This window comes from Schistocerca gregaria, chromosome 5 (genome assembly GCF_023897955.1).
Source record: "Schistocerca gregaria isolate iqSchGreg1 chromosome 5, iqSchGreg1.2, whole genome shotgun sequence".
NCBI lineage: Eukaryota > Metazoa > Arthropoda > Insecta > Orthoptera > Acrididae > Schistocerca > Schistocerca gregaria.
This window is the reverse complement of record NC_064924.1, coordinates 275,605,494-275,619,738: the sequence shown is the minus strand read 5'-3', so window position 1 is coordinate 275,619,738 and position 14,245 is coordinate 275,605,494. Positions and strand designations below refer to the sequence as shown.

General features: G+C 37.6%; 1 protein-coding gene across 3 annotated transcripts in view; it reads left to right on the top strand.

The window, feature by feature from the left end:
* Positions 1-14,245, top strand: part of LOC126273177 (uncharacterized) — a 154,540-nt gene that overhangs the window by 88,806 nt on the left and 51,489 nt on the right. For all 3 annotated transcript variants that reach the window (XR_007549317.1, XM_049976666.1, XM_049976665.1), the window contains exon 8: positions 2,734-2,931. Coding sequence is in view for 2 of the 3 variants with exons in the window: in XM_049976666.1 (XP_049832623.1) it covers positions 2,734-2,931 (198 nt within the window). In the remaining variant the exon portion in view is untranslated. The remainder of the gene's footprint in view (positions 1-2,733; positions 2,932-14,245) is intronic.

The following is a 14,245-nucleotide window of genomic DNA, read 5'->3' as shown; positions in this document are numbered from 1 at the left end:
TATTCTGTAGTAGTGCCATGAGCATGCATTGATCTTAAATTCCTCATGAACTTAAAAAAGATACCAGCAGAATGTTTTCATATGTTAAAGGAGGTGTTTGGTGATAATTCTATACCACATGCATGAGTTTTTTTAATGGCATAAACAATTTCCAGAAGCAAGTCAAAACTGAAGAAATGCTGATTTTTTTTCCAAAATCAGAGATGTTATCATGACTGAATGGGTGCATGTAGGTCAAATCATTAATCAGAAACACAAGTCCTAATCAATTTGATGGAAAGAGTAATGAAGAAAAGACCAGATGTGTGAAGAATGACAGATGGAGTCTGTGCTAGGACAACACACCAGCCCACAGGGCCTTATCTGTGAAACGAGTTTTAGCAGACAAATGTATTCCTGCACTCCAACGTCCTCCTATTCACCAAATTCCTGTGACGTTCATCTGTTCCCAAAATTGAAAAGTGTATTGAAGGGAACACATTTTCAGTCTGTTGAAGAGGTAAAAGCAAAAAAGGCAGTTTTGTCAAAGAGGGTGACAATGGATGACATACGGCACTGCTTTGAGCAGTGGGAGACAAATGTTGAGTGGTGTATAGACATGAGAGGGATATATGTTGATGGGAATAAAAGTTAGTTGTAACTTTGTTCACAATAATTCACAGTTCTGAGACCAGTTTCATTACTATTTATTTGTCACAACTCGTATGTGTCTCAAAACTATTGCTTAGTCCCTCTTATGCTCTATTTTGCTGCAATTAAAGCTTGGTGCCCTTTTGTATTGCAATTCTGTAGGGGCTGTGTGAAGAAAACTGGTAGAAAAAGGTCATCAGATGCATGTCAAGCCTAGAGCAATCTGTACAATGGCATAATACTCATAAAACATTACTCATGATTATACCTAGTACTAGGCTGAAGGAGACATAGTGTATACATTACCTTCAGACACACATCACATCTCACTAAAAGTATTTAAAAACAAAACACAAAAATGGGTGACAGTAAAGAATTTTTAGACACTTGAAGAACTTGAAAACTGTTCAAAAGATAATCTTAATTATGTAAATGTGTAATGTAAATAATGATGTTTGCCTTTTTCAGTCAATACTAAAAATATAATATGGAGATCATAAATCTACTCAACAAACAGTGGCAGGAGAAAACACATAAAAAGTAGTGGAAATGCGCAAGCTTTCAGAGCCAGTGGCTCCTTCTACTGGCAGAAAGATTGGAGAGAAAGGAAGAACGATGAAGGAAAAGGGCTGGTGAGGTTTAAGAAGTGGGAGCAGTCGCAGAAAAGTCACCCAGTATCCCAAGTGAGAGGAGACTTATTGGAAGGAACAAGAAGGAAAGACTGTAGGTAGCAAAAATCGGTCTTTCCATTTCATCCTGTCTAATAAGGCTCCCTGACATAAGGTTCTGGGTGACTTTTCCATAACCCTTCCATTATCCTAAGCCTCACCAGTTCTTTTTTGCCTCTTACTTTCCCTACAGCTCTCCTGCCAGAAGAAGAAGCCACTTGCTCCTAAAGCTCACACATTTACATATCATTTATGTGTTTTCTCACACCATTGCATACTGAGTGGTTCTTTTTTTATATATCCATATTATATTTTTGAACATTGATCATTTTTGTTTTGATATATATAAATCAATATTAAGCCAGTTATGTTTAATACATCAAGAAGAAAGATGCTAAAAAGGTTTCTTTTCCAATGTCAGAAAGTGGTTCACATATACTGAAACTAATAGCGTATTTCAATAAAGTTTTTATGGCATCTGATGGTGTGTACAAACATGTCTTTCACTAAAAACAGACCAGAAATGCTGCCCAGTACTTACTTCCAGGAAACATGTCAGTACTGCCAACAGACACACAGAAAATTATACACACTGTCCTTGTTTTTGGAACTGCTTTTTGCACCCTTGGCAAGAAGAGAGAGATGCTGGTGAAGGTTAAAAATTGAAGATCACTCACTCGTACACGAGGGAGAGAAGGACCCAACTGATGTGAGGGGGGGGGGGGGGGGGGGGGGAGGTTTTTGTCAGTATTTTTTGTGTTCTGTGATTGCCAGTGTAATCAACAATACCTCAGAATAAAAATAGAAGAATAGTTTAGTTATTGAAATAAACCTTCAGTACAAACATTTAATATTATATGCATTTGAAAAAAGGACATGAAAGCCATCATTACCACTAACTGCAAGTATTGTAATTAAGGAGGAGACAGGGTGATTCTATTTGGTTGTACTACTTACGGAGAACATTTATTATGGCAACAACAACATGGAGATCTTTTTACAGACTGTAGAATAAACATAAGAAGATGAAATAATCACATTGTTCACATTCAACAAAGTAAATATAATTTTGAGTGATTGTTTAATTTTCAGAAAATTCAATGTCAGAGCAGTAGGAGTGATCATAACAATAAACATTGTTATTAAATTAATATTAGTTAGTTAGGTCATAAAATGTAATACTGTGATGGATGCAATATTCACACAGTTCTGAAACAATGTAAGACCATTTGCACCAGCATCTCTAAATTATTATATTTTTGCATGGACCTTCTGTTAACATTGGAATCTGCTAAAAAAATTTTTTCAGGGTATGAATAAGAAGCTGACTTGGTTATAATATCACCTTCAAGAAAGTTATTTAACAATTTAGGATGCTATAAGTTATGTAACTGCTTTTCCTAACTGTGATAACTTTTTTTCTTTACTGTTCCAGTTCTGATGACCAAAGTGTTGCCAGCACCAGTGCCACTGCAACGGCTACTTCATCTCCAGTGCATCATGCAAATTCAACTAATAGGCCTTTATACTCAGAGGAATATTACACAGTTCCAGAAATAAATGATATGGGACAAAATGAACATTATATTTATGTAACATATCCACCAGAACTAAAAAGGAGATTGTTAGAAAGGTTAGTTTGGTCTGGGTGCATATAGAGAAAGCACAAGCTTTGTTGTACTTACATAAGCATCTCCATCATTGCACATAACATACAAACCAAAGAAAATCATCCACGTAAGACTTTAGTCACATGCATGGCTTGTAACATTATGCTGCATACTGCATGAAGAAGTTGCATGTACTTTCTGTTTGTCTTTACATAAAGGAGAAGTTTCAGAAATGGTTTTATTAAGTTTACCACAGCTTTAATTTTGCACAGGAATTTACACTATCTGTGTTGATTAAGTTCATTTACCAACAACAACTCAAATTAATCTGCAATTATCTGTCTGAAATACTCTCAGCAGCAGTGTTTGTACTGTACAAAAGAAACAATGTTGCTACCTGTAATGTTAATAAAATAACTTTTTGTACAATTATGTGAATTGGAATAAGAATGTAAAAGTTGTGTTATCAATAAAACACATGTGTTTGTGCACTCTTATAGTAATGGCCATTGCATTTGTTTTTTTTCAAATCTTTTGCCAAGTGACTTATATGAAAAGGTAAGGAGCAAAAGTTGGTTGTCACATCTTGATGCAATTGCCGTCTCAACAATTCACAGTGAATGTGGTGAAGTTAAGATATCTGAGGTGACGTTCTGCTTGTAGAGATACTAGGCTGTGAATCAAGTCTTTAAAAACCAAAAAATAATGTGATTTGTCTCAAGTTACTATTCTGTACAGAATGAAATTGTCTTACAGATCCACTGCAGCAGCATGATGCTTATATTTTGAATTACATCAGAAACAATCATTTATCTAATGTAAGCTGGAAAATTCTATGAACCTTTCAAATGAAAACAAGCATGCACACCCACCCTTCCACCCAGTCACCTACTCACCTACCCAGCCCCCCCCCCCCCCCCCCCCCACACACACACACACAGTATTCATTTCAGTATGTCCTCTTGTGGTGGAGAAACAGTGCACAAACAACTGTGAAAGACACTATTTATCATAAAGACTTTTACTGTCATAAAAGCAAATAAAGCTGGAAAATAGGAAACCAATATATCATTCATTGTAGGAGGCACAGCCTTTGGCTTCTTTCTCACTATTTGGAAATTTTGTTGAAATTCTCTTGAAAGCACAATAATACTTGGTTGGTAAAGCTTCAGTGTAAATACAAAAGCCATAAAAGTTGTGTAGAGATGCACAACACTCTTTTATCTTCCAAAAAAAATCATTTTATCTTAGTAGATATGACCATTATTGTGTTCAGTTGTGCAGTAGGAAGATAGTTTTCTCTTTGTCTGACTGTTTCAATTTTCTGTGTTTCCCTAAATTGATTAAAGTATATGCCAGTGTGATTGCTTTGGACAGGACATGGGCAATTACCATAGTCATTCTTCCATCACCTGAGCTTATCTTCCATATCTAACAGTCTCATCATTTATGGGACAATACACCCCAATCTTCATACTTTTACATCCTTTTGATAAAGATGAATGGATTTGTTGTCAAATGCCACCACTGTCTGATTATTATCCTGCAAATGGAGATTGGAGCTGGTTCTCATTTGTGAGGAAGGCATGACATACCTCCAGCTATGGGTTCTCGCCTGTCAAACGTTCAAAATATTTACAAAACTTTTTCCAGGTGTGTTTAAAATATACCACTGGCTATGAAAATGGATGCATTCGTCAGCTTTAAGTCTTTTGCAGGGAAACTGATGAAATCAATCTTAGGAATAAAATTAAAATCACACTGGGGAACATAAGTCAGTCCCACAATGGTTTGTAATGGATCCACTTGTACTCCCAACCTACACACATAACTTCATAATGACTTTCAAGTACTCTTGAAAAAAATCTCATGTTTGTCAGTGACAGCAGCATACTAATCAAAGACCAAAATCTACCATATGTAACACTGCTCAGATGATAAATAAACAAGCCTACAGCTGATTCACAGGAAGTCTGCTAAATCTGAATCTTACAAAGACTTACAATATGCACTAGCAAACAAATAAAGATGACATGCTAAAAAAAATTGAAACTGGCAATCACCACAGCACTTTCAGGATGGCCATATGATTAATGAATACCCTGTTAAAATGATCTACTGACAGCAGAAGAGACAGTAATGGTCATATGTAATAACATAATTTATATTAGGATGTAGCTTTGTAACAAGGAAAATGGAGTAAAGACATAAATAAACTAAATAAGATGCTCAGTGTAGCATGTTCTGCACTTAGACACATTACTTGTGCTATTGATTTGAGCAAAATGGTGTCAACTTACTTTCCACATTCTCACCCACTGTTACGTTATTGTAAAGAAAGTATGTGTTGAGCAAAAGCAAAATCAAGAATACCGCATTAAGCTAGCACATCTTTAAGGGCCTCTCCAGAGATCCTGTGTTCCTTAATAGTATTTGATGCTGATAATGAAAATTAGTTTCAACTGAATTAGGACTTACAAAAGCCAATAATAGACGGAAGGCTAATGCTCATGTAGACTTTACCTCCTTTCTTGAGTTCAGACAGTGGTTCTGTATTCTGATATGAATATCTGCAAGAAGCTGTTAATTGATGTGAAGTATCCCTATAACTCCAAAAGAAAATGAAAAACATGTCTTTTTAGGCATGTCTTCTGTAATCAAAGCTGATAATACACATTAATTATAAACTTTCATTTTCAAATACACTGTAAACTTAGCTTTGAAAATTATTTTACCAAAATTACTGCAGGCTATATCTATTTTTCACTTTATTTATTTCTATCCATCCAGTCAACTGCACTAAATACAAAACCCATAAACTGGTTCTATGACTTCATTGTTAATTCATACAGCATCTCTTCACTTCACTGTGAGTACATTATTTTAATCTTATTACAAATCATTATTTAATTTTTGTCCCATTTTTGTATGAAAAACCAACATTATCCTAATGCAGGGGCAAAGTAATCCTCTATCAGTTTCCATAAATTTTTGAATAAGAAATCTATCTCCTCACCTGAATGTGTGCACACTGATGGATAGCCCTGCACAATTTCCTTGAATATCTTTTGTTTGAAAACGATTCTTACTGTACTGCATTGAGATTCCTTTTGCGTATGAAACATTATTTTTGTTTTTCTTGTTTATGCCTGAATTTATTGCTGTCTGTTTCTTTGTAGTAAAAAGAATGTTATGATTTTAACTCTAATGTGTCTGTATTTTATTGTCGCAGTTCTGATAACCCTATGATATCCCACTTGATGTTTCTCACCACACTGAGTTTTGTTAATGGTAGCCGTGATAAGACATCATGTGAGCATTACTAAATGTCTTCTCTGAAAACAGCTTAGAACAGACAATTAGGAAACCCACTCATGATGAAAATATATTGGGTCTAATGGCAACAAATTACCCTTTTCTCTTTGAGGATGCCCACATCAAAACTGGTACCAGTGACCAAGACGTGGTTGTGGCAACAATGATTACCAAGGTACAAAGGATAACTAAAACAAGCAACAAAACAACATTTCATTTATCACTGTGGTGTGGATTTTTGCGGTTGGCACAAATCTCTGAGTTTAGCAGAATCATAATGTTAGTGCTGTTTACCCTTCACTATTTGTTCATGATAATATCATATTCTTCATATTATGAAGAACATTCACATGTCCAATTGCTGTTTGTACAAAAAGATGTAGTATGTCAATCAATCAGCACAATCCTTTAAAATGAATGAGAATGACAGATGAGAGGGAAGAGAATTATCAATTCACATTTATGGGTACTGCTTATTTCCTAAAAATGACATTACAGTACTAGCAGATATAATTTAAACTTTGTGCTTAAATTGTAGCCATGGAGCACTTGAAGAAATTGGTGGGATAAATAGTAAAATATATGAAGTCACACCCATTATTCCATTTTCACTTGCAGCAGTTTTCAATGGAAGTGAACGAAGAATATGGAGACTTCATGTATTACTGCAAAGTATGGGGTTGGCCAGAAAGTAATGCACTACATTTTTTTTCTCAGCTGAAAACAATGCTACAAATGCAAAACATTAACATGTGTATTATTTGAAGTCTCCTGAGTGAGTGTGCCAAGTTTCTGTCATTTCCAATGCGTAGTGTAGCTGCAAGACAGTTTCAAAATGGCATCTGTAGGTGATGTACATTACATACAACATGCCGTCATTGAATTTCTCACTGCAGTGGGAGAAACTGTGGTGGATATTTGCAAATGCATGTGCAAAGTCTATGGAGCATCTGCTGCCACAGAAGTACAATTAGTCACTGGGCACAGAGGATGAGGTCATCAGAAAGCGGTTCGACGGAGCTCCATGATTTGCAACAGTTAGGGAGACCATCCATGGCTGTCACACCTGACATGTTGCAGTGAGCTAGTGATGTCATTTGCAAGGACAGATGATTTATGACTCGGCAGTTGGCACTGCATCTGTCAATCAAAGGAAGTGTGAATGCAATTCACACAGTGAAGCACTGGCTCCACAACCAGGACAAGGATTGGCACTGATAGGGCATGCAGGCCCTTGTTTTGCACTGGAGGAAGGCCATAGAATGGGATGGACACTACATGCTAAATACGACGTGTAAATAAAACACCATTCTTTCATGTGTGTAGTTCTCATTTTGTTCAATAAAGAATTGTTGAAGAAAAAATGCAGGGCATTACTTTCTGGGCAACCCTCATACACTGAAGTCATGGGAAAGACCTGGAATGATTTTTATCATGTAAATCTTACTATTGTTCAATTCATGAAGGAAAAAGGACTGCAGTAACGAAAATTAGAACATCCATAACGGATTGCAGACTTCACATTTTAAATGCACTTGACTTCATACTGCCTACTGTAGGACATTGCACAGATAACTTCTTTCTGGTTATGGGGATGCATTTAGAAAGAAAATAACATTGTAGAAGGGACACATTCTGAGAAATACAATTCCGTTCCCCAAGCTCACTCACATTAAAGATAACCCAAGGTTTGAAGAATTCTTTGTGGCCTTGCAAGAAATACAACAGTTTTATACAGGTTTTGAGGACACTGTCAATATAGCATCTATTTTGAACTATTTTCAAGGCTGTACACCATTTCAGCTGCAAGTGCTCCTGTGCATGTGTACATGTAAATGGTTGACCTGCAAGGAAATTCCAGTTTTAATTATAAATATTTTTATGTTAAAACTGTCCCCAATGGATACATTGCTTTTCTCAGGTAGATGACATTTAGGCGGCAGGGGAGAATTCTTGGACTTCATAATCGAGTTGCTGTTCATAAGCCACACATCACATCGGTAAATGCCAAATGACACCTCGCTTGGTGTAAGGCGTGTTAACATTGGACAAGTGAACAGTGGAAAAATGTCAAGTGGAGTGACAAATCACGGTACAAAAGTACTACAATATTTTGATCAACATTTGTGTTAAAGACCTTTTTTCAATTACAAAACTAAATGAGTTAGAATTACGTGGCAAGTTGAATACCTAACTCTGTGAAATTATCTGCGTCTGTGTGTATGCCGAGAGTTTGTAGCAGATGAAAATTATATCATGTCTTCAGTGTGCCAAAAATAACTATTTAATACTGAACACTTCATCATTACTAACTTTATGACAGGAGCGAGTATACAATCTAACGGCATATTACTATAGACATAACTACTATAGACATAACTAGGTCTATTTTGGGTTTCAGGACCTATCCCATAATGCCACATCTTGTAGGCAATGACATCTTGATCGGCAAAAGATTCCAGTCCAGGAAGGGAAGCATTTTCACAATGAACAATGGCTACGGTAAACCAACCACTACCAGAATTTCCATTAGCAACGTCCAAAGTAAAATTAATCCTGAAAAATTTGAAAACATAGTGCCTCACTGCCCACTGAGTGCCTAGTGAGTCGGTGATGCAACCCACCCGACTTGGCTCAGCATCATGCTGGATGCACCATAGGAGCGCACTGCTAGTGAGTCTACAGCACGCGTCTGGGATAAACCACTTCTGCTGGTGCCTGCAGAGTCTAAGTCCGTTATGGGCACGTTACGTAATCAAGGTCACTCGTATTCTATATAAGCGGGCAGTACATGACAGCGGAACCATTCTGCTACGAGCTCTATCTGCAACAGCATTGAAGCACTATGCCTCGTCGACAAGTGTATCATCAACGGTGCAACCGCATGCTTGTCTATAAACACATTTTGTTTGTCATCAATGATGTTGAGAAATATGAAATATAAAACCAAGTCCCAGGCAGTGCAACTGTAGTTGCATTTAAATGCAGTACATTCACTGATTTCACCTCTTCCATCTTCTCCTACTCAGACAGTGTGGCACGGTGGTGGGGGAAATATGAAGTGAGCTGAGCAGTTTGTCACTTGGGCCTAGGCATGGTCTATGAGCCAAAATCTTGGCCTCCCCTGGTAGCAGAGGAACTATGGCTCAGGTTTAAAAGAATAGTTGACCTTGCACTGAATAGATACATACCCAGTAGAACAGTTCATAATGAGATGGAACATCTATGATTTATGATCACTGGTAAGAAAATTTTAAAGAAACAGAGGTTACTGCATAACAGGAGTAAAACAAAGCATAAGGCTGTACAGTATGTGATCAAAAGTATCCAGACACCCCCAACAATATACATTTTTCATATTAGGTGCATTGTGCTGCCACCTACTGCCAGGTACTCTATATCAGCGACCTCAGTAGTCATTAGACATCACGAGAGAGCAGAATGGGGCACTCCGCCGAAGTCACAGATTTTGATTGTGGTCGGGTCATTGGGTGTCACTAGTATCATATGTCTGTAAGCAAGATTTCCAAACTTCTAAACATCCCTAGGTCCACTGTTTCCAATGTGGTAGTGAAGTGGAAACATGAAGGGACATGTACAGCACAAAAGCGTACAGGTGGAACTTGTCTGTTGACCGACAGAGACCACCGGCAGTTGAAGAGGGTCATAATGTGTAATAGGCAGACATCTATCCAGACCATCACACAGGAATTCCAAACTGCATCAGAATACACTGCAAGTACAATGACATTTAGGCAGTAGGGGAGAATTCTTGGACTTCATGTTCGAGTTGCTGTTCATAAGCCACACATCACGCCAGTAAATACCAAACGACACCTCGCTTGGTGTAAGGCGTGTTAACATTGGACAAGTGAACAGTGGAAAAATGTAAAGTGGAGTGACAAATCACGGTACACAATGTGGCAATCAGATGGCAGGGTGTGGGTATGGCAAATGCCCGGTGAATGTCATATGTCAGCGTGTGTAGTGCAAACAGCAAAATTCGGAGGCAGTGGTGTTAGAGAGTGGTCGTGTTTTTCATGGAGGGACTTGCACCCCTTGTTGTTTTGCGTGGCATTATTACAGCACAGGCCTACATTGACGTTTTAAGCACCTTCTTGCTTCCCACTATTTAATAGCAATTTGGGGATGGTGATTGCATCTTTCAACACGATCGAGCACCTGTTCTTAATGCACGACCTATGGCAGAGTGGTTACATGAGAATAACATCCCTGTAATGGACTGGCCTGCAAAGAGTCCTGACCTGTATACTATACAACACCTTTGGGATGTTTTGGGATGCCAACATCAGACCAGGCCTCATCACTGACATCAATACCTCCCCTCAGTGCAGCACTCCATGAAGAATGGACTGCCATTCCCCAACAAACCTTGCAGCACCTGATTGAACATATGCCTGTGAGAGTGGAAGCTGTCATCAAGGCTGAGGGTGGGCCAACACCATACTGAATTCCAGCATTACCAATGGAGAGCGCCATGAACTTGTAAGTCATTTTCAGCCAGGTGTCCGAATATTTTGATCACATAGTGTAGATAGAGAGATTCTGAATGAAACATGTTTGGTTGTCAAGAGAGAAACGCATGACACATTCAGTGACTACAGAAGCAGAATATTGTCAATTATATTTCACAAAACCCAAAGAAATTCTGGACATATGTAAAAGCTGTTAGGGACACCAAAGTTACTGTCCAGTCCCTAGCAAATAAGACAGCAACTGAAGTATGTTAGCGGCAAGAAACAATCAATGCCTTCTCTGCACGATACCAGTGGAGATACTATTGAAGACAGTGCTGCCAAAGCAGAGTTACTATAAATAACCTTCCACCTTCCAAAATGCCTTCACAAAAGAAGACAAAGTAAATATTCCTGAATTCGAATCAAGAGCAGCTGCCAACATGAGTAATGTAAAAATAAATATACAACCTTTCCGTACCCAAAGACTGGAAGTTGCACAGGTCACACCAATATTCAAAAAAGGTAGTAGGAGTAATCCACTAAATTACAGGCCCATATTATTAACTTCAATATGCAGCAGTATTTTGGAACAAACATTGTTTTCGGACATTATGAATTACCTCGAAGGAAATGGTCTATTGACACACAGTCAACATGGGTTTAGAAAACATCATTCCTGTGAAACAGAACTAGCTCTTTATTCACATGAAGTGTTGAGTGCTATTGACAAGGGATTTCAGATCATTTCCATATTTCTGGATTTCCAGAAGGCTTTTGACACTGTACCACACAAGCAGCTCGTAGTGAAATTGCATGCTTATGGAATATCATCTCAGTTATGTGACTGGATTTGTGAGTTCCTGATGGAAAGTCATTGAGTAAAACAGAAGTGATTTCTGGTGTTCCCCAAGGTAGTGTTATAGACCCTTTGCTGTTCCTTATCTATATAAATGATTTGGGAGACAATCTGAGCAGCTGTCTTTGGTTGTTTGCAGATGACACTGTCATTTATCGACTAATAAAGTCATCTGAGGATCAAAACAAATTGCAAAACGTTTTTTAAAAGATATCTGAATGGTGCAAGAAGTGGCAGTTGATCCTAAATAATGAAAAGTATGAGGTCATCCACATGAGTGCTAAAAGGAACTCATTAAACTTCAGTTACACAATAAATCAGTCTAATCTAAAAACCATAAATTCAACTAAATACATAGGTATTACAATTACGAACAACTTAAATTGGAAGGAATACGTAGAAAATGTTGTGGGGAAGGCTAACCAAAGACTGCGTTTTATTGGTAGGACACTTAGAAAATGTAACATACCTACTAAGGAGACTGCCTACACTATGCTTGTCCGTCCGCTTTTTGAATACAGCTGCATGGTGTGGGATCCTTCCAGATAGGACTGATGGAGTACATTGAAAAAGTTCAAAGAAGGGCAGCACATTTTGTATTATCGCAAAATATGGGAGAGAGTGTCACAGAATGATACAGGATTTGGGCTGGACATAATTAAAAGAATGGCGTCTTTCGTTATGACAGAATCTGCTCATGAAATTCCAATCACCAACTTTCTCCTCCAAATGCAAAAATATTTTGTTGACACTGACCTACATAGGGAGGAACAATCACCATGATAAAATAACTGAAATCAGAGCTTGTACAGAAAGATATAGGTGTTCATTCTTTCTGCCCACTATATGAGATTAGACTAATAGAGAATTGTGAAAGAGGTTCGATGAATCCTCTGCCAGGCACTTAAATGTGATTTGCACATTATCCATGTATATGTAGATGTAGATGAAATTGAGCAAAGCAAGACAAATGCTGAAATGCCTAATTCTGTTTTCAAATGCTTCTTTACAAAGGAAAATCCAGCAGAATTTCCCCAGTTTAATCTTCGTACCACTGAAAAGGTGAATGAATTAAGTATTAGTGTCAGTGGTGTTGAGAAACAGCTGAAATCATTAAAACTGAAGAAAGCTCCAGGGCCCAATGGAATCCATATCAGATTCTACATTGAATTCGTGGCTGTATTAGCCCCTCTTCTAACTGTAATCTATTGTAGATCCCTTGAACAAAAAAACCATGCCCAGTTTTGAGAAGAAAAAAACAGTGACACCTATCTACAAGAAGGGTAGTAGAAGTGATCCACAAAACTCCTATCCAATATCCTTGACATGAATTTGTTGTAGAATCTTAGAACATATTCTCAACTCAAATATAATGAGGTATTTTATTTTGAACAGAATGACCTCCTCCATGCCAACCAGCAAGGATTCCAAAAACATCAGTCATGTGAAACCCATCTCACATTTTTCTCTTATGACATGATGAAAGCCTTGGGTCAAGGCAGGCAGGTAGATATACGGTATTTCTTGATTTCTGAAAAGCATTTGACTCAGTACCACATCTCTTCTTATTGTCAAAAGAACTATCATATGGGGTATCAAGTGAAATTTAAGATTAGACTGAGGACTTTTTTGGTAGGGAGGATGCAACATGTTATCTTGGAGAGTCCTCTTCAAATGTATAAGTAACTTCAGCTCTAACCCAGGAAAGAGTGTTGGACCCTTGCTGCTCATATTTTATATTAATAACCTTGCAGAAAATATTGATAGTAACCTCAGCCTTTTTGCAGATGATGCAGTTATCTATGATTAAGTACTGTATGAAAGAATCTGCATAATTATTCAGTCAGATCTTCATAAGATCTCGAAGTAGTGCAAATAGTGGCAACTTGCTTTCAGTGTTCAGAAATGTAAGATTGTGCACTTCACAAAATGAAAAAAAAAAAAAAAAAAACATAATAACTTAAAATTATAATATCAATGAGTCACTGTTGGAATTGGCCAACTCATACAAATACCTGGGTGGAACACTTTGTAGGGATATGAAATTGCCTGAATCACATAGATTCAGTTGTGGGTAAAGATGGTGGTAGACTTCAGCTTATTGGTAAAATAGTGGGGAAATACAGTCAGACTAAATAGGAGACTGCTTACAAATCACTTGTGCATTTGGTTATAGAATACTGCTCAAATTTATAATACCTGTACTAAATAGGACTAACAGGGGATACTCAACATATACGGAGAAGAGCAGCATGAATGGTCACAGGTTTGGTTTGTTTGATCTGTGTGTCACACAGATACTGAAGGAAATGAGCTGGCAGGCTATTGAAGATAGATGTAAGCTATCCTGAGAAAGTGTACTAACAAAGTTTCAAGAGCCATCTTTAAATGATGATTCTAGGAGTATTCTACAATGACATATGTATTACTCAGATAAGGATCATAAGGATAACTTAACAATAATTACTGCAAACACAGAGTCATTCAGTCCTTCTCTCCTGCTCCATGCGTGAATGGAACGGAAAGAAACCCTAAGAACTGGCACAATGGGACATACCCTTTGCCATGCACTACTTGGTGGTTTGCAGAGTATAGATGTTGATGTAGTTGTGCATGTCTGTGACTCAGTGACTCATCTTTGAGGTGCATAGCAATCTGTTCTTTCTATACCATTGTTATTCCATTGTG